Source organism: Athene noctua, chromosome 3 (genome assembly GCF_965140245.1).
Source record: "Athene noctua chromosome 3, bAthNoc1.hap1.1, whole genome shotgun sequence".
Taxonomy (NCBI): Eukaryota; Metazoa; Chordata; class Aves; order Strigiformes; family Strigidae; genus Athene; species Athene noctua.
In genome coordinates this window covers 6,162,618-6,188,713 of record NC_134039.1, presented here as the reverse complement: position 1 = coordinate 6,188,713, position 26,096 = coordinate 6,162,618, and the positions used below count along the sequence as shown (strand labels likewise).

At 38.5% G+C, this 26,096-nt stretch overlaps 1 protein-coding gene across 2 annotated transcripts in view; it reads right to left on the bottom strand.

Moving 5' to 3' along the window:
- Positions 1–26,096, bottom strand: part of ANO2 (anoctamin 2) — a 197,933-nt gene that overhangs the window by 24,477 nt on the left and 147,360 nt on the right. For both annotated transcript variants that reach the window (XM_074901830.1, XM_074901831.1), the window contains 5 exons: positions 21,278–21,349; positions 15,229–15,430; positions 10,415–10,526; positions 9,040–9,097; positions 8,064–8,164 (listed from right to left, as the gene is read on the bottom strand). In XM_074901830.1, coding sequence (XP_074757931.1) covers positions 8,064–8,164; positions 9,040–9,097; positions 10,415–10,526; positions 15,229–15,430; positions 21,278–21,349 — 545 coding nt within the window. The remainder of the gene's footprint in view (positions 1–8,063; positions 8,165–9,039; positions 9,098–10,414; positions 10,527–15,228; positions 15,431–21,277; positions 21,350–26,096) is intronic.

The following is a 26,096-nucleotide window of genomic DNA, read 5'->3' as shown; positions in this document are numbered from 1 at the left end:
ATTTTTCAAAGCAAAGGGAATGAGCACCTCTGCTAATAAATCGTCAGCATTAAAAAAAGAAGCATCTCCAAGATACTGATAGGTCCAAAGCCATTTAGGACCTGAGTTTATCTAAACCGACAAAAAACAATGCTCCTTGTGCAACCTGAATGGCGAAGCACTCATTTAACCAAAATGATGCTACAACTAATAAAAATAATAAAATATGTACTGATGAAATGTTAAGTATAAGCAATGTCTTAGTTTTACTCATGGCCTTTCATCCTGGAGAAATGCAGTTCCCTTGCTTCTACCTAACATGCGGGGTTCAAACTAATACAGAGAATCAGATTCATGAGAGAGTTTCAGCAAGGTCAGCAGAATTTGGTCTCAGAGAGGTGTATCACACACAAACAGAAATCCTACCTCAGTCACTTTGGATTCAGTAAGAAATTATTGCTACAAAAGTGACACTTGGGGCACATGCAGTAACAGCCTATTCGGTACTTACTTCACCAGGAGTTAGATTCTTTATGTACTTGTACAACCACATAATCTTCCTTCAGACATTTCTCACGAGAGTTTTCGAGGTTCTGAATTTTCCTGCAGATATGCCGCAGTGTTTATAAAGGTGGAACCACTGTGCAAAGGTGGAACCACTGTTATGGTGAGACTTGGAAATTCCCAATTTCAGTCAGAAAATACTTCTGCTACCTGAAATATATATGTCTTGCAAGACCAACTATGCTGGTGAGTTTTCACTGCCTCTGAAGCAGAAAATCAAAACTGTTTTCTACTATTTCTGAAGTAAATATAGACCGGTTGTCTCCCAGCTCCCATAGATCAGAAGAGATTGTACCACAGGTTCTCATTTTGACCACGTTTTACAATATCATCATCCATTTTGGCCAGACTAGAAATGACTCACATGGGTGAGCAATTATTGGTGCAAATACCTCTTTGGACCTCTGTAGGAATAGTAGTATCAGTCACTGTCCCACTGAGATGGGGATACAAATTTCATGACACTGACAAATATATGAATTTCATAAGTAGTATAATCCCAGAATAAAATTAATCCATCTGTAAAATAAGAGTATTCTCAGTGCCCCTCACCCAGATGACAATTTAAACACATACGCAACAAAAACTTGATGCTATTTTACCCATTGAGAAATTCCTGTGAAAAAAAAAATGCAATAGAATGAGATATTTCTTCAAAACCAAGGAAGTGAAATACAGTTGAATTAGCATAAAACATAAAGATTTATACTTATGTCTTCATTTTGCAGATGAACTTTGCCTTTCACAAATATGCACAACGTTCTTTTATAGTTCTTCACATATGTGCCACATGAGTGAAAATCCAGACTAATTCCAGTGATGTTTTGCCAATAGTGTAAGCAGGGCTCTCCCACAAACTTTTCCCCCCCAGCTTGCGATAAATCCTTTGAACTAGAGGTGTGTGGCCTGGAGACAGGAGTGTATGGGGAAATGGTAGGGGTTTCACTTGCACCTTTCAGTTAAGTAGAACCACTTTCTCAGACCCAGGCTTAAGTAGCAGGGCAAGGCTAGCTGGCAGACACACTAAAGGCTTTCCTGGGTAGGTTTATGGTTTTGTTCCTGAATATACGGTGAGCCACACAGGACCACCGTGTCACCACACAGCACAAGGCTCTACAGCAGCCTGAGAATGACCACAGTGACTGAAGAATTTCTACACTGACACACTGACCAGTGCTTACAGGATCCGTCCAATTCCATCACCAGTACGGAGGAAATGGGGGTTGTCAGACACTCTTAAACCAAATCTAGATTTGGTATCAGTCCCATGATCACAAAGCTACAAAACCCAACAGATCGACTCCAGCTTTGTTCCAGGTGCAGCTGAGATGCAGCTCATAAGACCGATGGTAACATCCTCAGTACTTTGGCAACACCCAGATATACTGGGGCTAAGCAAATACTTTCAGTACCCAGAACATTCAGTTTACACAATTTTAATAAAAGGATGGGCAGATTTAAAATACTTCCTAAAAAAAAAGGATTAGATGAATCCTTACGAAGACATTTACCTCCTACATCATGCAAACTCAGCCATTTCAAGCCACTAAAATTTCCTTTCCCCCCTCCTCTGCTTTTATGGCAATCAAGGGAACTTGTCTGTGACAGAGGTGATATAGTATTTGGAGGGTAGGAGACAGGGGGCAGGATTTAAAACAATCAGAGAATTCCCAGGATGCTCTTCCACCCATATCCCAATTAATTTTCTAATGTGAGGGACTCTCAGAGGACAGTGAACAATAAGTTCAAGACAGTGCTCATTTCTGTTCCAATAAAATAATATGAGCTATAAACGTCCCTCACATTTCCATGGGCAGATGAGGTTGAAGAGCATCTTGCTGTCACTGTGCAGCAGCTGAGATAAAATTTGGGTGTGTTTAGATGTGAAGTCTGTGCATGTGTGATCTAATCCTCTGGTTATAGCACCACGGAGTCGAGTTATGGAGTTTAATGCATACACATAACTCCCCCGAGAATCCAGTAACTAAAACAATAGTTGTTGTTTTTAATGTTTATTTGAGAATACACTAAATCCAGGGGTCAGTTACTTGGAATAATTTTTAATTTTTCATCTCACTCTCTGTAAGTCAGGCATGAGGAGTGGCACCTATAACCATTTTGAGTTAAGCTTTGAAGAACGTTCTTATTTTTATTTTTATGTAATTTTTAAAGGGATCAACCCACTGAAAGCAAGCCAAACTAATTCTTCCAAATTTTCCACAAAAAGTGTACCTTTGTGTCATATCCAAGCATGTGAAGTTTGAGACCAAACAGAAATGTGTCAGAAAGCTAAAGGAACAGAGAACAGGGATTTGTACGGTTATTCTCCAGCCATACAGCAGTAGGGCAATGAAAATGAGTTTTGCAGAACTCTACAGCTGCACATACGACTGTGGTATTAAAACTGAGTAAGCTTTTTAAATGAACTTGTGTGAAACCTGTCTTTTAATTTCTCAGGTCAACAATTTTAAACAAAGTTGACAGACAACGATAATCAAGAACTATTTTAGCTTCTGATTTTTGCATGCCAGGCAGCCCCATCAGTGAGAAAGAGGTAGTTTCACCCATTCAGGATGAGTCTCCAAGAAGCTTTGTGCTGAAGAGGCACAGGCAACAAAGCTTCATGACCCCACTAGAATTTGTACAGAGAAAACTGCAGAACTGTAGAAAAGCCATTATTTATGGTGCTTTTGCCAGTGAATATCAAAACACAAGATAAATATTATTAAGGCGGCCGAATAGCATGAAGATCAGGGAGAAAGAAAATGAAGAACAGGTTTTTGTCAGAAGGCTATGTCTAGAGCAGTTAAAAATGATGCTGTAGTTTCTCACAAGGTATTGACACCAAACTGTTGTGTTAGATAAGAGGTGGGAATGTGGTTTGGTTACACTGCTCCTAATTCCTAATATAACCGATAAATCACTTACGTAAAGTAATCAGCATCTGAAGAGACCATCAAATTACTACAGGAAAATGCTCCACCCCTGAAGAACCCACAAGCTTTTGAGAAAAAAAGCTGAGGAAAAGAAGAGAGAAATCAAACCCAAATGATCCTGGCTGGGCTGCAAGCACACGATGCACTTACATGAAGCCTTCTTTAAAAAACAAAAACAAAAACAAAAAACAAAAGAGATGGCTCAATCGTTGCTCTATACAGTAAAAAGGAGTAGCAGAACTTGGGAGATTTAGGGTAAGACATGATGATGACTTGTGAAAAATAAGAAACTTGTATAGTGAGACAGAGTGGAACATAGAGGCTGGAGAGGTGGGACAGCTGGGGGGCAGGTTGAAATAGGACAGATTCAGAAAAATAATTTTGTTGACGTAAGTCTTTGTGTCTTCAGTGGCTTTGAAGTCCTCACAATGCATCTCCACCAGAGCTCACCAGAAAGATTGGAAATGAGCATCCGTTTACCATTTTCTCAAGATTCTCGGTTTAAAAATGCCCTTGAGTACTGCAAAGGCAGATCCCCCGTGACAGTCACCAAGAACTGGATTTGAAGTACCGCAAGGCAATACTTCATAGAACAGAGATGCCAAGAGAGACTCTACATGAAAAGACAAAAAACCCTAGAATCCAGCTGCCAAGGATAATTATTTATATTAGGTGGTTTTTAAAGTTATCCTTCCAGTTGATGCTTTCTCCTTTTTAGCATGATAGACAAGGGAGAAAGCTAGGCAGAAAAGACAGTTGAGTAGCAGCAGTGCTTGTGACTATTGAAAAGGAAATGCAGTGACTCCGAATTTTGTGTCCTTGCCTGTAATTTTGTTTGCCGCTTTGAAGAAGGAGCACTGAAGATCCAGGCTTTTCTTCAGTCCTATTCCTACAGTCTGTTCACATAAGGAAAGATCTTATATTCACAGGCGGGGTGTAGAAGAAGGAGTCAGGGAGAGAATGAAAGGACTTTAATCTCTCATTCTGTTCCACATATTTATGGTATAGTCATGGTTCCTTGGCATATTCAGATCTTCTGGATTCTACAGGAGTTTCAGTTGTGTTTGGGACTTATTGATTTCTCAAACAGAAGAAAACAACAACCAAGACCAGGAAAACAAAACAACAAAACAACAACAAAAAAACAAACCCCCCATTAATTAATAATAATTTATTAACTGTGAAAAACAACATGAAAGGTAATAGCTATGAAAGGGTGTCTTTAAACTGATTTTATTAACTCTTGGTATTCTCATCCAGCATATTTAAGTGCATTTTGAAGTAAGTGACGGAAACTGATAGTGAATTGAAAGGCCAAAATCATGGTTCCACTAAAGTCAGTGAAAGTTTTGCCGTTGACTTCAATAGGGCCAGAATTTCACCCTAAGGGTTTATCACCAAGGTCATAGACCGAGAATAGCAAAATAACCACATGGATTTTTTTCAATAAATTCAGAAAAACAGAACTGAAGAAAAGAAGTCTTAAAGGAACTCTAGGTTAAGGCTCTCAAGCCCTGCAGCCTTTTAGGGTCAATTCCTGTGGCAACAGTAAAAGAATTATGGTATGTGACACATCTGAGTGAAATGTAGCATATTTAGATCTGTTAAACTTGTGAATTCCAGCCCCACAGAACACACATTCCAGTTCAAGAAGCCGTAGTTTTCTATAATTCAAATGTTGTTGCACTTACCTAGCTGTTTTGATATTCTTGGGTATAGAAAGTGAAAAAGAAATCATGTTGAAGGAAAAAGCAAGGATGTGTCCCAATCATCCCAAACAGTGCAGGGTTGTCATCTGAAGTTTGATTTCATAACTCCTTACACAGCACTGACCGTGGGTAAGCCAGAATGAAGGCACTGAATGATGGTTCCCAATTGTAAGAACATTTGGGGAACTGGAGACATAATGGATGTCTGCTGCTCATAAACTCAGTCTGTCATCTACTTAGTAGTATTATTTTTGAGGGAAAGAGACAGCAAGTAAGGCTTTGCGATATTCTGCAGAGCAATTAAAATATCTTGGGTTTTATGGTGAATGAAAACAAAAGGTATTCTGAAAATAATCCCGAAATCTCAATAAGGAAGAAAACTATTTTGATCTGGGTCATCATACAATTTAGCAGAGCGTTACTTCCACGTTACAGACATATAGAGGACAGTTCCAGAGTCTGAAGAACAAATCACCATTTATGCTAGTCCCTTCTGCCCCTTCATATGGGTAGAGTTGATGGTAGCACTTGTGCTCTGCCCTCGGTGAAAACACAGGGAGCCAATGGAAGAATATGTGCTATTCACTCTGACCCTCATCCCCTTCAAAGAAGCACAAGGCAAGGGGAAAAATAAATGCAGCTGCTGAAACTGGAGATAGAAAAGGCTGATCTATCTTTCTGCCACAGGAGGACAGTTCATCCCAGTGTATAGCCTGTGCAAAAGTAGACACAGGAAAATAAAACAAGGGCCCGATGAAGACAGAGATAGCCTGGGAAGGAAAATAAAAAATTTACTGGTAGAAAAAGGATGATCTAACAGAAGACATGAGCTGATTGTAAGAGTTTACCAAGGAAAATAGGTAGCAGAATAGAAAGGATCGCACACAGGAGGAAGCCAGATGAGAAGACTGGAGGGCAGAGACCGAGGGTATGTTTATCTATACACGTCACATCTCCTGTATAGCACGTATAGACATAGTAGACTACATGTGAGACACAGACATGCCAGAACTACTACTTGTGCAACACATACATGCTTGGAGTCCCTTTTGGTCTGGATTTATATGTGTTCAACAAACCGATACACAGCCCTTGGAAAATCGGATTGATTGGTACTCAGTGGTCTGTGTTCCTCTGTACGTGGAGCAGATGACGTAGAATAGAGCACCACTAAGGATCCTAGTCCAAACCACTAGAGTGGTCCATGCAGAAATACAAGACTAATTCTGATTTCATTAAGTGTTCAGTAAAGCACTGTTCTTCTCTTGGTACAAACAGGTCCAGTGAGAAGGGCCGAGCCCTACAGATACACATGTGATTTTCTTGAGAATGTAGACAAGCAAAGGAAAACCAGGTGTGCTTACTTCAGGATGACAAGATAGCATTGTGACCAAAATGAGGTATTTCTCTGGGAAGGAGAGGATGAAAGTATGTTTGTTTTTAAACAGTTATTCAGTTTTTAAAACTGAAGCCACCATAAGTTGTTGGCTGAAGGGTGAGGGAGCAGAAATGAGGGAGAAAAATGGGATTAAATTGTCACATTCCTGCACCAAGACTTGCAGTGAGGGAACTGAGAAATAATTTGAGAGGAATTTTCTGTTTGGACTGGATCAGCCTCTGCCTTCATGAATCAAAAATAATAAATAAAGTATTTCTAACATCATAAAATCCTCATTAAAAAAGTCCAGTAGCAGTAAGTTTTTGAAAGACGGGAAAAAAAATCACACCAGGTTTACACTGAGAAAGCTTTAAGCCTTCAACATGTCAGATATTTTGGGAATGATTTACCACCCTTTTCTCAAAATAAACTGTAAACCCAGTGAAATGTAGACAGAAAACAGGCCTCCCTCTTGAACTTTGACATAAGAATAATGAAATATTTGATTCGTTTGGGAATATGTTTTTGCTCCCTATTTAAATTACTTCCAAAAAAAAAGTTCTTGCTAGGGAAAGGGGGGAAGGCTCATTTTAAAAACATTTCATAATCTTTCAAGAATCACTCATCTTGGTTTCTAGTTAGCATCTTCAAGGCCTTTCTTATGGATGTGATCCAAAAGCTACTGACACCAGAGTTGAAAGATTCTGACTAACTTCAGTAGAGCTGAGGCTTGTGTGTAAGCCAGACTCTTCATCTAATACATTTCACAGACCACTGCCACCAACAAGGATGTTTCAGTGGAAAGCACCGAGAGCAAACCTCTCAAGAGGTAGGAGCAGAACATCCTCGGTGGATTCTCAGTGTCTGAAGATCTTCTTGGCGCTGGAGACAGACCAAGAAAGATTTCTTGCTGTATTTGGAGCAGAGGACACTGTGCACTAAGCTTTCTGCGGCAGAGCACCACCGAGCAGTACGTCAGCATCTCTCCCATACTCTAGCTCCTCCATCCTACAGCGACATACTGACATACAAGCACCTTAGAAATGTGTGGATTTCATCTGTAAACCCATAAAACAGTCATAGATCAAGTAATACATTTTAACATCTTTTATGAGCTATTGCTTTTCTCCATGCCATCTCTCCTCCACTTTATACTCATTTGTATTCCATGCTGCAACCCTGAAAGCTTCTCTAAAACTTCCCAAGAGATCTATCATACCTTGCCTGTTTTCCCAGGTTTCTAAAATTAATTTAGATCAATTATTTAATATATTCAATCACTTTCTTTAAGCCATTTACTGCAGATATAGCCAATTATTCAACATAAAATACAGCCAGATCATTTCATCACAACCAAAAACGTGATTTATCATCACATTCAATTAGAACCCACTGAAGTCAGTGGCAGAAGTCCCATTCAGCCGAATAAGGATCAAGGCTTTAATTTACAGTGTCACAGGAATAATGCATGGTAACGGAGAAGGCTGGGATACATACGGGATTCCAATTTCAAACAGGTTGTTTTGAATCAGTTGTTTTCCAAGCATAATGATGCTCAGCTGAATACAGAGTTCCATCAAACAGCCTCCTGGAGCACACTGTAATTAAACAAAACCGTAGAGTGTGAAGAGAGTAGAAGAATTAATTTAAAAGTACCCACTTGGAAGAGCTATCGATGTCTCTATGTGCCTGCCACCCGTGCCACCAATTTGTGCAGGAGCACGGAGCTCATTGATCCTTGCAGTTCTATCCTTAACAAGGTATTTCATCTCTACTCATAAAACTGCATTATGGAAAATATGCAGAGCTCTGAAATAACTTAATGTGCCCAGGGGCTACTATATTTCCTTTTAAGATATTTACTATATAATCAATGTAATAAACATAATGCAGTATCACCAGTACTCTTCCAACCTGATGTCTCCCAAGGGGGGAGAAAGTCTTCGATCTTGCAAAGACTTATGCATAAGCTTTATTGTAAAACCTTGAGTATGTCTATTGATTTTAAAGGGAATACCCACAGCAGTTTAAAGGAATTATTAAAAAAAAAAAAAAAAAGTGTTTACAGATTTAGCACAAAATGTCTATAGCTTTTTAGGCTACTAAAATTGCTTTGCTTCTAGTGATTTACCGAATGTGAAGCCAGATTCAAATTCCATCTCTGCCACAGGTCTCCCACGGGCCTTGGTCAAATCATTTAATCTGTTTGCACCATAGTGCTCAGATGGAAAGCATAGAAATGGTGAACCTTCCCCCAAGATAGACTACAAAGTAATCAGAACTACAGAAAGAGAGAAGATACAGGTGCCGCAGCAGGAAAATTTGAGGTTTGTCTATTTATGCTGAAGAAGATCTAACATCTTTTTTTAACATGTTTTCCATTTTTATGTTATTGTCTAAATTCCAATGAATACACTGCATGCATATCTCCTTTTGTTAAGAATTTTTTTGTTGGAATTTCAGATGTACTTACCTCTTCCATTCGATAACCATCAAACACATATACATAATGTCCAGGACGGCCAACAAATCTGAAAGCAGTAACAATATATGAAATAATATAAAAATAGGAAAAAAGTTAACTTCAACAACATAACAGTTCATTCATATTAGCTAAAATATTTCAGAACTTGCTACTTCAACAAGAATTTTAAGAGACTCGACTCCTGTTCAGCTTCGATTATTTAAAATTATTTCAGAGTAGTAGGCCTCTACAAATGTTTTTCTACTACATCTTGATGAAATAATTTTAACAAAATATTTTTCTGTGATATAACATAATAATAAAATCTCTCTCTTGATTATAGATCACAAACTAAACCGGGAAAACATATCCTAACTCACATTCTCTTGCATCTGAGTAATGTCCTGAATAGAGTTATTTACTCATCTATACACAGTCAAGGGTTTTCTGACTACACAGGGAAAAACAGTGAGATTGATTTTATTATAAACATACAATACCAAAAAAAAAGGTTAAAAAAGAAAAAAAAAGGTGATATTTTTCATTAATGTCTTACAATATTTAAAACCACTGGTAAAATATATCATTAATTCTTAAATCAATGATGTTGAATAGGATTAGTGAAGAGCATAGATTAATATACTTTACAGCCCCCAAAAGGAACAGCAAAATGGTCTGAAACAGAATCCAGGAGATGTTTTAAACATTTTTGCCAAAGTTTTAGCAAACAATCATTTTAAGCTTCCCATTTAAAAGCATGTGTTATACTGTGGATAACTGGGTCCCAAAAGACAATGAACCTGAACCCATAGGAAGTCACACTTATTTAGCAGGACAGCTGAATTAGCTTTTTGGTCAATCAGTTCATTTGCCAAAACATGCAACTTCCAGTTGACTATAACAATTTCTTAATTTAACTTGATATGGGCGAACAGTGCAAAATGTTGAGAAAGCAGTTCCATAATTTTAAATTAAACAGCAAAATCTTTCTTAGCTAAATGATTGTTTCAAGAAAAATTTGCTAAAATATGAAAAGTGAAGACTTGTAAGCAGTACTATTTACTCATAAATGCAACACTTTTTTAACTAAAAGGAATTATTTTCTGAGGTGTGGATTATTCTTGTTTTAGAATAAAATGGTTGCATTTCAGAACAATGCTCTGCTTAGAAGAGAGACAGGACAATACCCAACATCATGCCCTGTCGTTCAAAAGCAAGCTTTAGACAATCATGTTAAAGATATTTTTTCATAGCTGATGAAGGTGGACAGTCCCAGGCTTAGTTATGTAGCCCTTCGTACCCATTTTTAAACACAGATCCACTAATATAGACATATATATACACACACACATAAATATCTATATGTAAAGGACATTTATCCTACCTTCCTTTAAAAAAGGCAACATAAAAAATTGGTGCATAAGAATTCACAAACTTGAGTAAGAATGCCTTCAAAATCAGTCTTTCCTCAAAGGTTTTCTCTGTTTTTGGTACCTCTGGGGGGGGGGGGGGGGGGGGGGGGAAGTAAACCAGAGAAATCAATTAGTAAATATGTAAACATCCCTGCTATCTGCAAATACAATACTAAACTCCAAACTTTGAGCTCATACTGTTTTTTCTTTTTTACTTTTAATTTGTACCAATGCACGCTACCTCTGTTACTGACTCCTTATTTCCAGAGAGTCCTTCCAGATTTCCAGATGGACATTGAAGATTCTTTGATAGAAACATTAATAATGACAACGTAATGAACTTGATTCTCTGATAGGCCTCTGACAGCTTATTCCAACTTGCTCATGGTTGTCTGTGCAATACCCTGGTGACAAAAAACCTGACAGATCCTGACGCCTGGGCTGGACCTGACGATACCTCACTTCTTTTCCAGTCTTTTTCAACGCGTTGCTGAGAGACCTGGGCAGACCCTATCACCTTCCCTGCTTTAGGTCACATCTGTGAAATCTTAGCACAAACCTCCTCTGCTATTTACTCTGACATCTATTATATTATAAACTATATAATATCATTAACTATATTAACATAATATATATTATTATTAATAATAATAGATAGAAATAATTGTTATATATTTATGTGGTTCTACTATCTATCCAGAGTTTGAAGAAAAAAGAAAAAATTGGCTCTTGATATTCAATTGTATAAAGCTAAAGCAGTATAAATGGCTTTAATACATATAAGCATGCTCATCTTAACATACATAAGGTTATCAGTTACACAACTGAAATAACAAAGCATTAATGTTCTCAATCCATGAATGATGAAAGCAAAGTACAAAGACTTTCATCCAGAAAAAACACCTTAAAAGCCTTCTTAAATCTGTGTGCACAAGCCTTTTTTCTATGAGATTGTTAATGTGCTTAACGCTAAAACCAAGACTAAGTACCTTTCTGAATAAGGCATTAACTGAATTGTTAACTGCCATGCAAAATAAATGCACATTTTTGCTAATGCTTCTCCATTCCATATATATATTCTACTTTTCTAGACTTCTTTAGATAACTTGTAAAAATCTGTCTTAAACATTTTTAGTATTCATTACCTGTTCCCAGATTTATTTCCAATTTCTATGGAATTTTCTAGAATACATAGGCATGACACAGAGGCTTTTCCAGCTCACAGCAGGATCCTTTTTTCAAAGATTCTAAGTGGGTTAAATTCTTGTATTGCCAGGCTCATCCTGAGCTGTTAACTAATGTGAGAGCAGGTAATTGTACTGTGGCATGTTCTTGACTGCATTTCAGTAGCACAATGGAAATGTGAAATAGTAAGGTAGATCCAGAGCTCTGGCTTTAAGAACTTCATTAAAAATACTGCTGTACTTTTACAGTTTTGTTTTGGGGCACAATTTGCGTGTTTTGGTTGCTTTGGGCTTTGTTGTTAAAAAAGAAGCATCTTGTTTGTTTGAGCACTAAAATAACAGCAAAGCTCTAACGAGTCCCCACTGCCCAGCTTTATTTGTGATACTTTCAACCAGGTTTTCATAAAAAGGTCAATACACAATGTGGTGAACCCTAAGCCATCATTCACCTATACCTATAGAAAAGCTTAATTAAACCTTCAGAGGGTTTGAACAATTTGTAGATGACCCCATATGCTGGATTGATCCTCAGGACAACAGCTCAAGGCAACAGGAATATTGAATAACAGTGGTGCGGTTTTTAATTTGAGGGAGGAAAATCCTAGCCTTTCCCTTATGGAGAACTCCCACAAAGATGAGCTCAGCCTCTGGATGAAAATTTGCACACCATATATGGTTCCAGAGACTCACTCAGCACTTCACTCCCTCCCCACACTCAGATATACTATACCATACCAATAGAGGCATGCATAGAATTTGTCCTCTAGCTAGAGGAGTCTGCTACACAAGAAATGCATCCAGCCAGAATAGATGCATTAGTAAGAGAGAAAACTTTCAAAAAAAAAAAAAAAAAAAGATTCATAATATATGGCTGGTTGTGCAGCACGTTATACCAAAATTGGGCAGCTGAAAGTTTCCAGGTAGAGACTGAGCTGAGCCATCTGGGTCATGGGCCTTAGTTCACTTGCTGCCTTTATAAGGCACAAACTCAAATAAATTTGATTTTATCCTCATTTGACTGGTTCTGCCTTGACCTAAGTGAAGTTACAAGTGAGCAAATGAGTTGGAAATCAAATCTGACACCACCTGATTATTGAAGATGACGTGATCAACCTGAGAATACCAGGATATAACCTGCACTTTTGCTGGTCTGATTTATGGTAAGGGAGCATCAGTTCCCTGCTTTGCTGGATCCACACAAGGTGCGTGAGGTCCTAGAGCATCTTCGAGGAGCTCTCTGTATTGATTACAACAATACTACTACTTTTTTTCCCCCCAAGCACAGACTCAGCACGTACAGAGGCAGATGCATTACTTTGATCCTACAAAGAATGCAACTGCTATCAGTGGTACTATTCTTGTGCTTACAGATGTACTTAATTTTTCACTCAAGCAAAGATTCAAGTGTGCTTGAGGTTGGAATAAAAACCTATGCTGTCAAGAGCTGCTCCTCCAGCTCAACAAGTGTGTTCCTCAACTTGTTGATTAACTGCAGTGTGAAAAAATAATTATGTTTTGCTCTCCTCAGCAAAACGAAAGTTCACAAGGTAAGGAGCATTTATCAGCATGAATAAATTGCAATTTTTTTTAACATTTTGATTACAGTTGGCATCTGAGCCTAGCACTGGAGAAAGCTTGCCTGAATGAACTTTCTAACTCATGTAATTTGTGGCACTAGAGATTACTCAGATGGATCCTTCTTAAAGAAAACATCTGATGGCTAATTAGGAATGCTGCCTAAATAAAGATAGGATTAGAATTAAATGCAAAGTGACAGGGGAAGAATAATCACCAAAGAAGAAATTCTTGATTCTCTCACAGAGTGGTGCACATTTCAAAGGGAGAGTTTTTCCTCCTGTGCTTCCCCAGAGAGGCAACGGCAGTGGCTTGAACTTCCCAACTTTTGCCTAGAAACTGGCAGAGAGAAGCAGCCTGGCTTTCATCTCTTCCTAATCTTTTCACCCAGCAGTGTCGTGCCTCGAGAGCTGTGTGCTTCCTTACCTGGGCAGGTGAGGTGGACAGAATTGGCCAGATTGCACACAGTTAGCAGCTTGGCAGTTATATGATAGCTGAAAATCTGGGAACAGTTTTGGCCTGGACAGTAAACCCGAGCTTCTTTATGCCACTAGAACAGAGTTCATTTGTGTAACCCTGCTACATTCTGCCCAAAGCTGGATCGAAACATAAGCAAACAAATTAACACCATATGGTGGCATTCTGTGAAAATGAATTGCTTTGTCTTAGTTTCTTTCAAATACTTTACAAATTTAATCTAAACTACCAGGCTATTCTTACTGGTAAAACCACAGGACCATATTTCAAAAATTCAGGATTTGATGTCTATAATGAAAGCTACAAAACTTCAGTTTTTTCATGGTGTTCTTCAGAAAATAAGACTAAAATAGACATTTTCACTTGTGGCTTTGAAAGTGTCTTGAGAATGTGAGATAAAAAGCATAAATCTTAAGAATTCCTAAATTTTTAATCTGAAGTCTGCTAGTTCCAGCCAGATTCACATCAGTGTAGGTTTTACAAAGCTTCACAGTCACATGTAGGTTTTACAAGAAGGGAATCCGCAATTTTGAATGATTGAGTCAGGCTCCAATTATCAAAAAGTTTCTAATTGGATGCCTAGGTTTAGATACCCAGAATTGACAGGTAGAGCACGTACTACAGTTAAAGGCATCTGTGGTTGCTGATTGACTTTCACTGTTTTGAGTAACTGACCTTATGTTCCTAGACTTCGAAACATCTAGAATTAGAAGTGACGTATAAAAATGTGGTAAGCAATACTTAACGACAGCAATAAGAATTTCATGTTAGGGCCTTATCAGCTAACATCTTTGGCCTAATTTACATAACAAAACAAAACTCCCAGATAAACCCCTACTAGTAAACATCTTTAGCCTAATGTATATAACAAAGCAAAACTCTAGCCTAAACCCCTGTAGTAGTCAAAGGTCTGACTCGCCTCTAGAAGACTTAAATATATTGCCAGGCTTGTAAGAATACAAAAACATTACCAAAAAAAAAAAAAATAATTCCAGCCCCTAACTGAAATAGGTATTATTATTAAAAAATCCAGCCTAGACATGCCCATATAATGGCAAAAAAAATCTTTTGAGTGGTAACGACCTGGTAAAAGTCACAGCAGCAAAATAACATGGTAAGCCTTTGCCAGATTAGCTTTGCCAAAGCCAGCAACATCGTTGAAACAAACCAATGACTTTCAATAAACCAAACTCCTAGAGGTAAAGACATATGTTAAAATACAGACCAGGTCAAAAATTCTCAACCAGCTCTAGATAAGTGGATCTTGGCCCAGAGCCAATGTAATGCAGAAATACCAGCTGAGATCCTGGAAATAGCACAGCTGCGTTAACATGGCATTATGGCCAGGCTAATTAGTCCTATTAGTGGCACATTGCATGTTGCAGCTTAGACCCCTAGTTCACAGAGGCATGTCTGAGCATCTTACCCCATAGGCCTGAATATTTTCACTGGCACTCTTCAATGGGAAATATTCCTATTAGAACCTCCTTGCATACTCTCGTGTCAATACATGTAACGTACTAATGAGGAATGTGGTGAGATAGTTTTACCAATTTCTGTCAGCCATTTGGCAACAGCTCCATAAATTTCATCAAGTATAAGTATCACAACGAGGTTAATGATGACAGCAGTTGCGGTCACAGTCACTCGAACATTTGATCTGGTTGTCTCCTTTGTGCTGAAGGACAAAGCCGCCGCCGTTGTGATTCGATATACAATCACACCAAACACTGCTGAAAACGTCAGCATAATCTGCAAAGAAATGTACAGATAGATTAGCTCAAGTTTGATACTAGCATTTAAACAGAAACGTTGACTGACATGTTGGGTTTGTTCCATGAATTGGCATTATGTGGTTATTTCTTAGAGCAACAATAATACAGGGATAATCAAATTAAAATGTGAGAATTCAAAACTCCCTAACAGGGACATAAATGATGAAACTGGATGCAGAACTCTGAACCGCCACAGCAATTCTTGAAGATGTGCATGTTCTCCCTGATTAAAGCTCCACACATTATTCATGCTATACTGGTCAAATGCAGATAGTTCAGGTCCAAATGCAGGTATTAAGCAAGGTCTTTTATCTGGCAATAGGTTCAGATGGCTTGGACTGAAGGGCCTACTTGTATGTGCAGACAAGTAAATAGGCTTTACTGGATGGAACGGCTTCAGCTTTGCACGGCAGAAGTAGCACCTTACTCTTCTGTTGTGTTTGCTCAACTCTTGCCAAAAAATAAATTAAAAAAAAAAAAAAAAAGAAAAAGTAAATGTTTACCTTGATGTTATTCTTTTAAGACTGACCTAAACAGGGTTACTAGGGCTTCACTTTACATTTCTGTCCCCAAAATCAGTTAGTATCGCAGCGTCCTTCATGAGCTGTCTTTGATCCACGTGATGAGGAAAGTCAGGCCTGCTACTGAAGGTCAATTTCCCATAAGAATAATTTGAATTTCACAGGGCTGTGGCATCCTGGCCTCAAAAATACCCCACCCCACCATGAAAAAAAAAAAATCAATAAAATAACAATAAAGACCAGAAAATTTTCATAGCCTAGGCAGGAAAGGGGGAGAGGGTACATTTTTCTCTTCCATTTTTGCCTTTGGCAAGAATTCTAATATACATTCCTTATTTTAGGTAAAACAACTTGAGATCCTCAGATGAAAGAGACTACCTAAATGTTAAAGATTAGATTATTGCAATTATTTCAGTGGGCCTAGGGGCCCATATTCACAATGCAGGTTTAAGGAAATTTAAGTCATTTTAATGATCCACCAACAATCTGTTGAATTTCTGTATACAAAAGAAGGTTGTCTTATGAAAAATACTGTTGCAAAAGAACTAGAACAAGAATGAGAGATATATTAAAGGTTGCAGATGAAAACTGGGCACATTTAGTTTTAATGCAGAACTTGTAAACTTACTAAAAAATAACAATTTGGAGGAACTGCTGGAGATTTCAGATGAAATTCACAAAGACGTTTTGTGAGAAAATAGTAATAAAATCTTGGATCTAGTAAAATATCCTATTTTGATTGTTTAAAGAGGTGTTTCCATTTTAAATGAAAAGTAGGTGAATGATGAGGTTTTGCCTCATGCTAGTATTTTTAATTCAAATCCTGGTTTTAAAGAAAAAAGTCTAAACATAAAACACTTTGAAAATGTTTCAAATGGTGAAAAAATTTTTTCCTTTCTTTTTGTAGTTTTCATTGTTTTGAGAAAACAGTTCTAAATTTCTGCCTATTTTTATCTTTTTCTTTTCACTTACCTACTAAACATACAGAAAAAAAAAAATCTGATTCATGTTGAACTATCTGCTCAACTCTTGCTGTGACAGAAGTGGTGCAGGAACAGATCAGAACTTTTACCTAATTTGCCCATTGCAGAAGCTATCACTAGAGAGTAATATCCCCAACAAAGAGAGAAAACCAAAAAACCACCACCTGCCAGTAATCTAATTCACCCTCCACCTCTACAGTCACCTTAAGATTTTTTCTTAGTTTGGGTCACAGATTCCTTCCTCTTTATCACCTTCCAAATACTCTTTTCCTGTTTCTTTCCCATCTGGATTTCTTTGAAAATTTTACTGTAATGGTGAACAAGGAAAACTAGTAAAGTAAACTTGTATGTAACTCTCTGGAGATGATGAGCTCTCTAGGCCTCCACAGACACCTATCTCCATAACAAGCTTCCACTTAGAAATGCTATCTTAACCATACTGGAAGAAAAGTCACCAAGGACAGCCATCACTAAACAGAAAGAGGAAATTTCAGGTCACGGAAGTTGAATAGCAAACTCTTAAACTTGAATAAAGGATTCAAGGGAACCACAGAATCGCAGAATCATCTCAGTTGGAGAGGACCCTGGAGATCATCTAGTCCAACCGTTCTCTAGCACAGTTCCCACCTATATCATATCCTTAAGCTCTAAATCGACCCTACTCTTAAACACCTCCAGGGATGGGGACTCCAAAACCTCCCTGGGCAGCCCATTCCAATGCCCAACAACCCCTTCTGGAAAGAAATGCTTCCTAATATCTAGTCTGAACTCTCCCTCGTGCAACTTGAGCCGTAGCAATGAGGAAGATTGTTGGAGGATGAGATACTATCAGAAGTTTGCACTATTGAGGCCTTTTCAATCCATGCAGTGCCATAGCAGAATGTACAAAGCTACCCCAAAAATATGTTCTGTTTGTTTAAAGAACAAAGATATTGGTTTTGCAAAAGCACCAGAGCTTCAGAAAGTACTCGGTTGCCCAGCTGTTTTTCAACATCTGCTTAGACACAGATGGAAAAACACTCCTTTAGGAGTCTTCATTATCTATGCATCCAGCAACAAAAGAAAATTGAGGAGGCCTTGTAGGACTGCACAGTAACTGAGAGCATAGTTCTTACTCCCCAGATGGTCACTGGGAGGGAGTGGTTCCTGTATCTTCACAGCATTTCTCCAGTTCCTTACAATGCCTCTTTTGCCCAGATTCCAGATCAGATGGTCGCCTTTCATTCAACTGCTTACTTTGGCTTTTGTTGTCATTGTCAACTTTTTATCTGGCTTGTTCTCTTCCCTACCATGGCAGACAGTTTCTTCACTGAATATCTAAACTAGTCTGTTAAGGACCGAATTGCTTAGAAACAGATGTAAAAATTGGCTGCAGAAAAGGTCACCTACTGAGCCTGGTATGAATGAAGACAAACAGGAAAACATACTAGATCTGAGAAGGAAGCTATAAAACCCCATGGGCTAGACTGATACCTTCATCCAAGTAGGATAACAGTTTCATGTCCAAATAGTTCTTTAGCTCCCCAGTGGGGCTATTCTAGAGTCAAGTATTATGCCATGTGAGTAAGAATAGGGCAATAAGGTCCAAAAGAAGGAACAGGCTGAAATCTTGTGCCATGACATTAATTGGTTTTCTTCCTTCCTCTGGCTGAGCCACATGCAATGAAGACAAAGAAAGGTTCCAGTGATGGCAAGGCTCCACGTCATCCTGCTCTCTTCCAGCAGCTATCAGTGTTTTCATCACAGACTCAGAAATCTTCGCCATGACATGTACCTTCTAAATGTGGAGTTTCTAAACTGTGACATATGCTATTTACTAATCACACACAAGCCAAACCTGTGTATGCTCAGCTGAGCCTAAATCTCCATCTACCACTGGTCTTACTGGGAAAAAAAAAATACTTGTGGACTTCTGTGCTAAAAGACATTGCTTAAACTGAGGTTGGATCTTCTGCCTTCTCTGCAGCCAAGTGAGGCTTTGCGTACAAGAAAATTGCTGTGACCAGATTTTAAAGCATCTGTAAATCTGTAGAATTATTTCATGGTGTAAAACACCAAAACTGACTGGGCAAGAGAACCAAACCCAGCATTTTATTTCAACCCACACTTTTAAAGAAACCAACAGCATACCTAGCTTAATAAAGACAGAGGAAAAGCCAGAAAGAAAAAAAAAACCACCGTTCTTGAAAGAGAATTCACAAAAATGAAGTATACAAAAGAAGTATGCAAATGAAAAATAAAGAGGAAAGGTTTTACAGTAAGAAAACCATTAGCAGGGTTAAGAATCATCAGGGACAGTATGGCAAGTAAACTGGGGGAAGGAGGGACAGAACACAGCAGCATCCTTCTATAGCAGTGTAGACATCTTCATGGAAAATACCTGTGAGTTTGTGCTGCCAGACCCTTTGGGCCTGGAAAAGGTAATATTAAGGCTTCAACAATCACTTCTGCAGCACTAGAAATTGCAGCCCGTGTGTGTGTGTGTGTGTGTATCTGTGTCTGGCTCTTCTATGTCTGTGTGCTGTATATGTGCACATGAACACATAAATTCAAGATTTCATCACCTATTACGTATGTAGTGCTTACAGGTAAAAGAATTAGTCTGTGTGATTAATAATAACGGAGGTAGATGAGACCAATTTAGTTTCCTCAGTGTGATTCTATTGCACAAGCTGACAGCAAACTTTAGTCTGATGTTTCCAATTCCTGTTTTACTAATCTAGCAGGGAAAAAAAAAAAAAAAAAAAAAAAGAAACATTACATACAGTAAAGTGTAGATTGTAATCTTCACATGGGAAAGCAAAGCTGGCTCTACCTCATCAAGAGCTGACTTGAATTTCATGCATGGTTTGTACGTTGTCTCCTGTAGGTTCTTACATCTTACTAATGCTCAAAATATCCTAAAAAATAATCATTGTGGCCACTTCTCCAACTGGTGAAAGCCAGCATAGCTCCACTAGAAGCTGAACAACTGGAGCTCTATGTTTTAGCTTTATAAATCTCTCTGAGATGTTACAGTAAGCAGGAAGATGTAATACATAGGCTATGACTCAGGAAAAAGCTTTAAGCTCATGCTTAGGGGAGATTTAAACATATGGTTAAAGTCAAGAGCACATGTAAGCACCTTGTCTGCAAAAGAATGAAATCATGGCTATATGCTTAGTCATATTCAGTATACTCTGATTTAAGCAAAGTCCCAACTGATGCCAGTTAGAGGTTCTGTCTAAAAAAAAAATGCTTGATATGGCCTCAGGACAATAAACTCACTTAAAATCTTCTAAGTACATACACATATATATGAATGACAAACCTAATATGTAGAGAAACTATACTTAATATACAATTTATATATCTTCATAAATATATATGCATATATTTATAAAAACTTAGACATTAATTTGACTCCATTGTAAATATAAAACGGTTTTGATTATCAGAGATAGAAATTCAATCTTCACAGGACATCTGTTGCAGTATATGCAAATTCCAGTATATTAGAAATGCACTTATGTATTTTAAAATAATTTAGTCCCTAAGTAAGTTTCCCCTGCCAGATTCTCCTGTGGTGTAAACCAGCAGATTTCATTGCCATTTTATACTGGCTCTAGAAGTGAGTGCAGGCTTTCATTCAGTAATTTCTGTAACCAGAGGGATAATGGGATGCTTAACAATGTAATTTAAGGTTTATTAGCCAGGCTTTGTATTGCTGTTTACAAAGTCTAGCAGCTTGATGATGTGTTTATGGTCTGTTGGAAATTTCGCTAGGACAGTGGTGTCCACACTTTACAGCTGGCTGACCTGCACACCTTATTGTTCTCAAGTGAGGATTGTATACCCCGGTCTTCCTCGACTACAGCATAGTGCATCCCTGAATTGTGTTGGACACGTACTTCTCAACAACGGTTATTGTCGTCACCTGCTGTATGTCACCTATTCAGTAAGCTCAACACTTCTGTATGTCATTTGGACAGAGCATAGGCAATACCATGCACACAAGCAAATACACAGCAGGCTTCCCTTTATCACATAATGAAGGATGGATCAGAAAGCAAGGAATGAGCTGCTGTCATTACAGCAAGTCGTCTAGCCAACAGCCCCCTCATAAGCAGCCTTTGGAAAAAGAAAATAAAGCTGGAGGTAGGCATCGAGCTCTACGAGTCTTCCTAATAGGACACATATTTCTCACAAACTGCAGGTTATAACCCTCGCTTTCTTCAGATTTTTAGCAGCTTTGAGAATACTAATTCATGATCCCACTCAAGATGCTCATTGCAAAGTTTCTCACACCTAATAAACGTGCAGAAATGCAGATTATATTACCATAAATAAAATCAATCCAAAATTTGTTGCATATCCAGGCATACGGTCACTCCATGTCAGCTTCTCTTCATCCTGTGACAAAACACAAAGAAATTAATAGACATTACAGAACCGTACAATAGTAAATATTGGAGCTAGTAAGATCTGTTATTGAAAAATGTTCTCAATTCCCCTACTCCTGTTGTAATTTTGAAGATGATTATAAGATTTAGAACACCGATATTTTAAAGTAGACTTTAATTTGAGAGAAAACAGGGTAAGAGGTTAAATAAGATATATAGAAAATGCCTGCAAAAATCAGAAAACATGTGTAACTATGATTTTAATATTTGAAGAAACGTATTCAGCTCTTACTAAATTTCATAATATCAGGAGTAAGCCCTGAGATTCACCATAATTTACATTTAGACAAAGCAAGATTCAGTCATTTATTTTTAATTGCTTCTTGTAAAATTTCAGAAGAATAGTGCCTGAGACAGAAATCATGAAAAGGATGATTACTACCATTGAACCCAGATTTTTTGTCTAATGATTACTTTAGCCTAGCCAAATGTGGCCCCTAAGCTAGTTCTTGCAAAGACAGCCCGATCCTTCTCCTGGTACTTGGTCTATAGAAGAGAGAAACCACAAAGGCAAGCCCCTTCTGTGATCTCTGCTGCCAACCTTGTTTTCTTCATGTGCAAACAGCATCGCTCTCTTCATTGCATAATTTAAAGCAACTGTGATCAGTGAAATCTAGTATGCTTTTACTCTCCCCACACAAACCTAACTCCATCTCTAGCAACGTGTACATCTAAAGAAGATATTTGAAAGTAGATTTATATAAGAAATACGATTCCTTTCTCTCAAAATAGGTTTCTTAAAATAATAATAAGGTCATTACTTTGTTTAAGTTAAACTAAAACTATATAATTGAATTAACTAAGGACACAGAGCCAGCTGCTGTTTGCTTTTCTGTGAACCACCGTTGCTATCCCATGGACTAGTACTTCACTTACATTGGAGTTAACCCAGTTATTCTGAATTATTTAAATCAAATTAGAATTAAGGTCAAAGGTTTCAAATAAACCATTTCTAAGGCACAATTGTCCTCAGATAAAAATAAAAAATCCGGAAGTAGCCTTTGTAAAAGGCTTTCCCAAAGAAGTACTAGGAGTACGGTGTATACTCCAAGTGCAGAAATGCAGCTGTGAATTTTCTCATGGAGTTTCCTGGGATGTGGAATTAGAAAGACATGATCTTGTCTACATAACCATTGCCATTGTGGTGGTGCCTTAAACACTGTGGAAAGTAGCATTACTCAGCATCCCCTCTTCTCAGCTCAGCTGTTCAAACAGGCAAGTCGAGCATGCCTCCTTTGGGAGAATGCTGGCAGGACTGGGCCATAGCAAACCCAAGCAGAAGCACAAATAATTTGGCCCAATGTATGCAGTACATAAATACTCCATACAGTACATAAATGGAGTCCATCATTTAGCTGGAAGGCTACTTTAAAAAGCATTTCTGTGAAAGCACAGATGCATTTCATTTCATTTTGGCTTTTACCACTCAGGAATTATACAGGACGTAAAGAAGGTCTAAGTGAATATAGTCCAAGAAGGCCTGAAGGACACCACATCTAACAATTTCACTAGGGGAAAAACACTAAAGCAGCAAACCGGCAGAACGAATTAATGCTAGCCAAAGCAGTTAAAGAAAAAAATAAAATCTTTTATAACCATACTGAACTAGAAAGAGAAAATTGTGATTTACACAAAAGGGCCAGGAACTGGCAAAAATTACCAAGAAAATTACTTCAAAAAAATCTCTCTAGCAGTAAGAGTTTTGGAAAATATGAAATCATAATATCAAGATCAAACTTTCACATGTCATGAATCATGCTGGCCAAACCCTGAATTGAAAAGTGACCAAGGTTTTTCATGTTTTGTGGGGTTTTGGTCAATATTTCTGGTGATGTAAGACATTTACTGTATTTTGAAGCATCAGCCAGGATTCTGACATTATCTACTAGCTATCCAAGTCAAAAGAGAAAAAAAAAAAAAAAAAAAAAATCACATGCTGATAACTCCTCAGCAACTTACAAAACTGAGAAGTCAGGGGAAATCATAAGAAACAGTTGTCCATTATGAAAAATAAATAGCTATTTGTCCTGTTTAGGGGGAGAGGTGTTTGGGTTTTTAGAAAAATAGAACTGGATAGTTACAGGAAGGAAAAAGAATGAGGAAAATTGGGCAATGATTAACATCTACTTTTCCAGATGACTATCAGAAGTTAAGATGTGCTTAAGCCTACATTTCCAGGCATTAAGAGACATTAGGATTAACCCATTTAAGGGTCCCAACTTCAGGAGAGTTTAAGAACTGCAGTTATTAGAGTGTTTCCCCTCTTTAATCTCAGCAGATGCTTTAAGAATGTAGAGGCATCTAACAACACCGGTCATTTTGGAAGCCCTAGGTCTAGCACCTGAATACTTGTTTTACATAAATTATTGCTTTTCAAAAGTACTTTGTGCCTGATGAGTTCAATAAAACAAGTTCCTGGAATAAAGATTTAGAAGCATAACCGATTCTTAAAATTTAAATTTATTACTGGGAATTACTAAATGAATTATGGACTGCCTCCAAAGAAACTATCTTGCTGAAAATGACAGAAATAGTCCTTTCTCTTGTGGTGGGTTGATCTGGGCTGGCTGCCAGATGCCCACCCAGACACTCTCTCACTATTCCTCCTCAACAGGATGGGGGGGAAACTAAGATGAAAAAGCTTGTGAGCTGAGGTAAAGACAGGAAGATAGCTTATTAATTGCTGTCACAGGCAAACAAGACATGACGTGGGGGGAAAATTAATTTATCACTATTGAAAATAGGTTTGGATGGTGAGAAATAAAAGCAAAACTAAAAATTCCACCCCATCCCAACTTCTTTCCAGGGCCAAGTTCAGTCCTTCATTCTGGCCTCCTGTATTTCCTTCCCCAAGTGGTGCAGGAGGATGAGGAATGGTGGGTTGTGGGATCAGTCCATAACAGCTCATCTCTGCCACTCCTTCCTCCTTACACTGTCCCCCTGCTCCAGTGTGGGTCCTTCCATGGGTTCCAGTCCTTCAGGAGAAACCTGCTCCAGTGTGGGCTCTCCAGGGGCTGCAGTTCCTTCAGGAAACACCCACCCACTCCAGAGTGGGGTCCTCTACAGGCTGCACTGTGGTATCTGCTCCATGGTGGCCCTCAGGAAACCCCTGCTCCACCATGGTCACTCCAGTGGCTGCAGGGGAACCTCTGCTCCGACACCTTGAGCGCCTTCTCCCCTCCTCCCCTTTCTCACCTTGGTGCTCTCAGGGCTTTCTCACATTTTTCTCCCTCTCTCCTCACTGCCAGGCAGCATTTCACCCTTTCTTACACACGCTTTCCCAGATCTTGCCGAGGCGCTCAGCTGTGCCCTGCGGTGGGTCCACTGGAGCAGCCTGGGCCGCTTCTTACAGAAGGCACCCCTGCAGCCACTGCTGCCAGTGACTGGGCACCAGCACCCGGCGCCTCTGTGGTGGTGGTGCAACGGCATCAACAAAATCACATTTGTTTCTGCACACTGAACAAGGCAGAGCGGATTGAACAGAGCTTGGTGGAGTGATGACGCTTGGGCAGTGCTTCCCCAGTCTCTTGCAATGAATGAGGCAAAGAGGGAAATTAGGGAGAGGAGGGAGGAGAGGGTGTGCGCAGGAAAAGGCAAGTGGAGAAAGGAAGGAAGAGAAGATCAGCATGCCATCCAGTCAGATTTCTCTTTCATGCATGGACTCCCTTTAACTTTAGGTGACTTTGCCACCAGTTTGCCATTTTCTGTAGCGCTCAGCCAAAGGGAGATCTGAACAACACGCCTGAGTCGCCATGCCGTTAGGGGAAGATAAAAAAGCCGGCTGAAAATATTACTGAGTTACTTAGACAACATTCATGACACAAACCAAATTCTGAAATTTAAATCAATATAGTAGGCAGCTGAAGGCTTCCTTTTGCTCCGGCTCTTGCTAAGAAAACCAGATCTGTAAATTCGCTTGGTATTTTCTATCATCACCTGATTCTACTCTCTGGCAATAGTGCCATCTAGCCGCTAAAAGACTGTACTGTGAGGTATCAAGAACACCTTTGCGATCAATATATTACACTTGCACACTGCATCAAGTGTGGTTTATCCTAAGGTAGTGATGAATTCATTCATAAATTTCTCATAGGATACGTCACATGCCCCATTCTAATCAATAAACGTTCATTAGCGAACATCACCTAGATTTTAGTCGGGGGTAGGAAAGCTTTCCTGAAGGTTGATGAAAACTCAGCCAAGCAGGCAGGGAATCTATCTGGAGCAGTCCAAGAGGTGTATGCATTTACTGACATAACAATATGCAACAAATCATGCGAAGAACAATCTCGATGACACTGTGGAATATTCCCCAGGAGAAACTGTATTGCAGGGAAATATTTATATACAGACAGAAAACCTCAGGACAAAGAATATATTTTTGTGGTGAACAAGCAAACTAAAAGATATATCTTTTTAAATCTTTCTTTCAGTTTCTTTAAATACAGTGATGTATTTGCAGTTGTATTGGAGGAAAAAAATAGTTGTTCTGGGTGTAGTGATGCATTTCTGTTTCAATATTTAACATGGTGTGGAGTGTGTTCCACACAGGAATACATTTCTTTCCTATTATAAAATAAAAAATTAAAAAAAATCAGAAAAGAAAAAAAAAAAAAAAAGCACCATCTAGGTTTTGCTGGATGGTTTATTTCCTTATGAGTTACCTAACATGGCAAAGATCCAACACGTACAGCTCT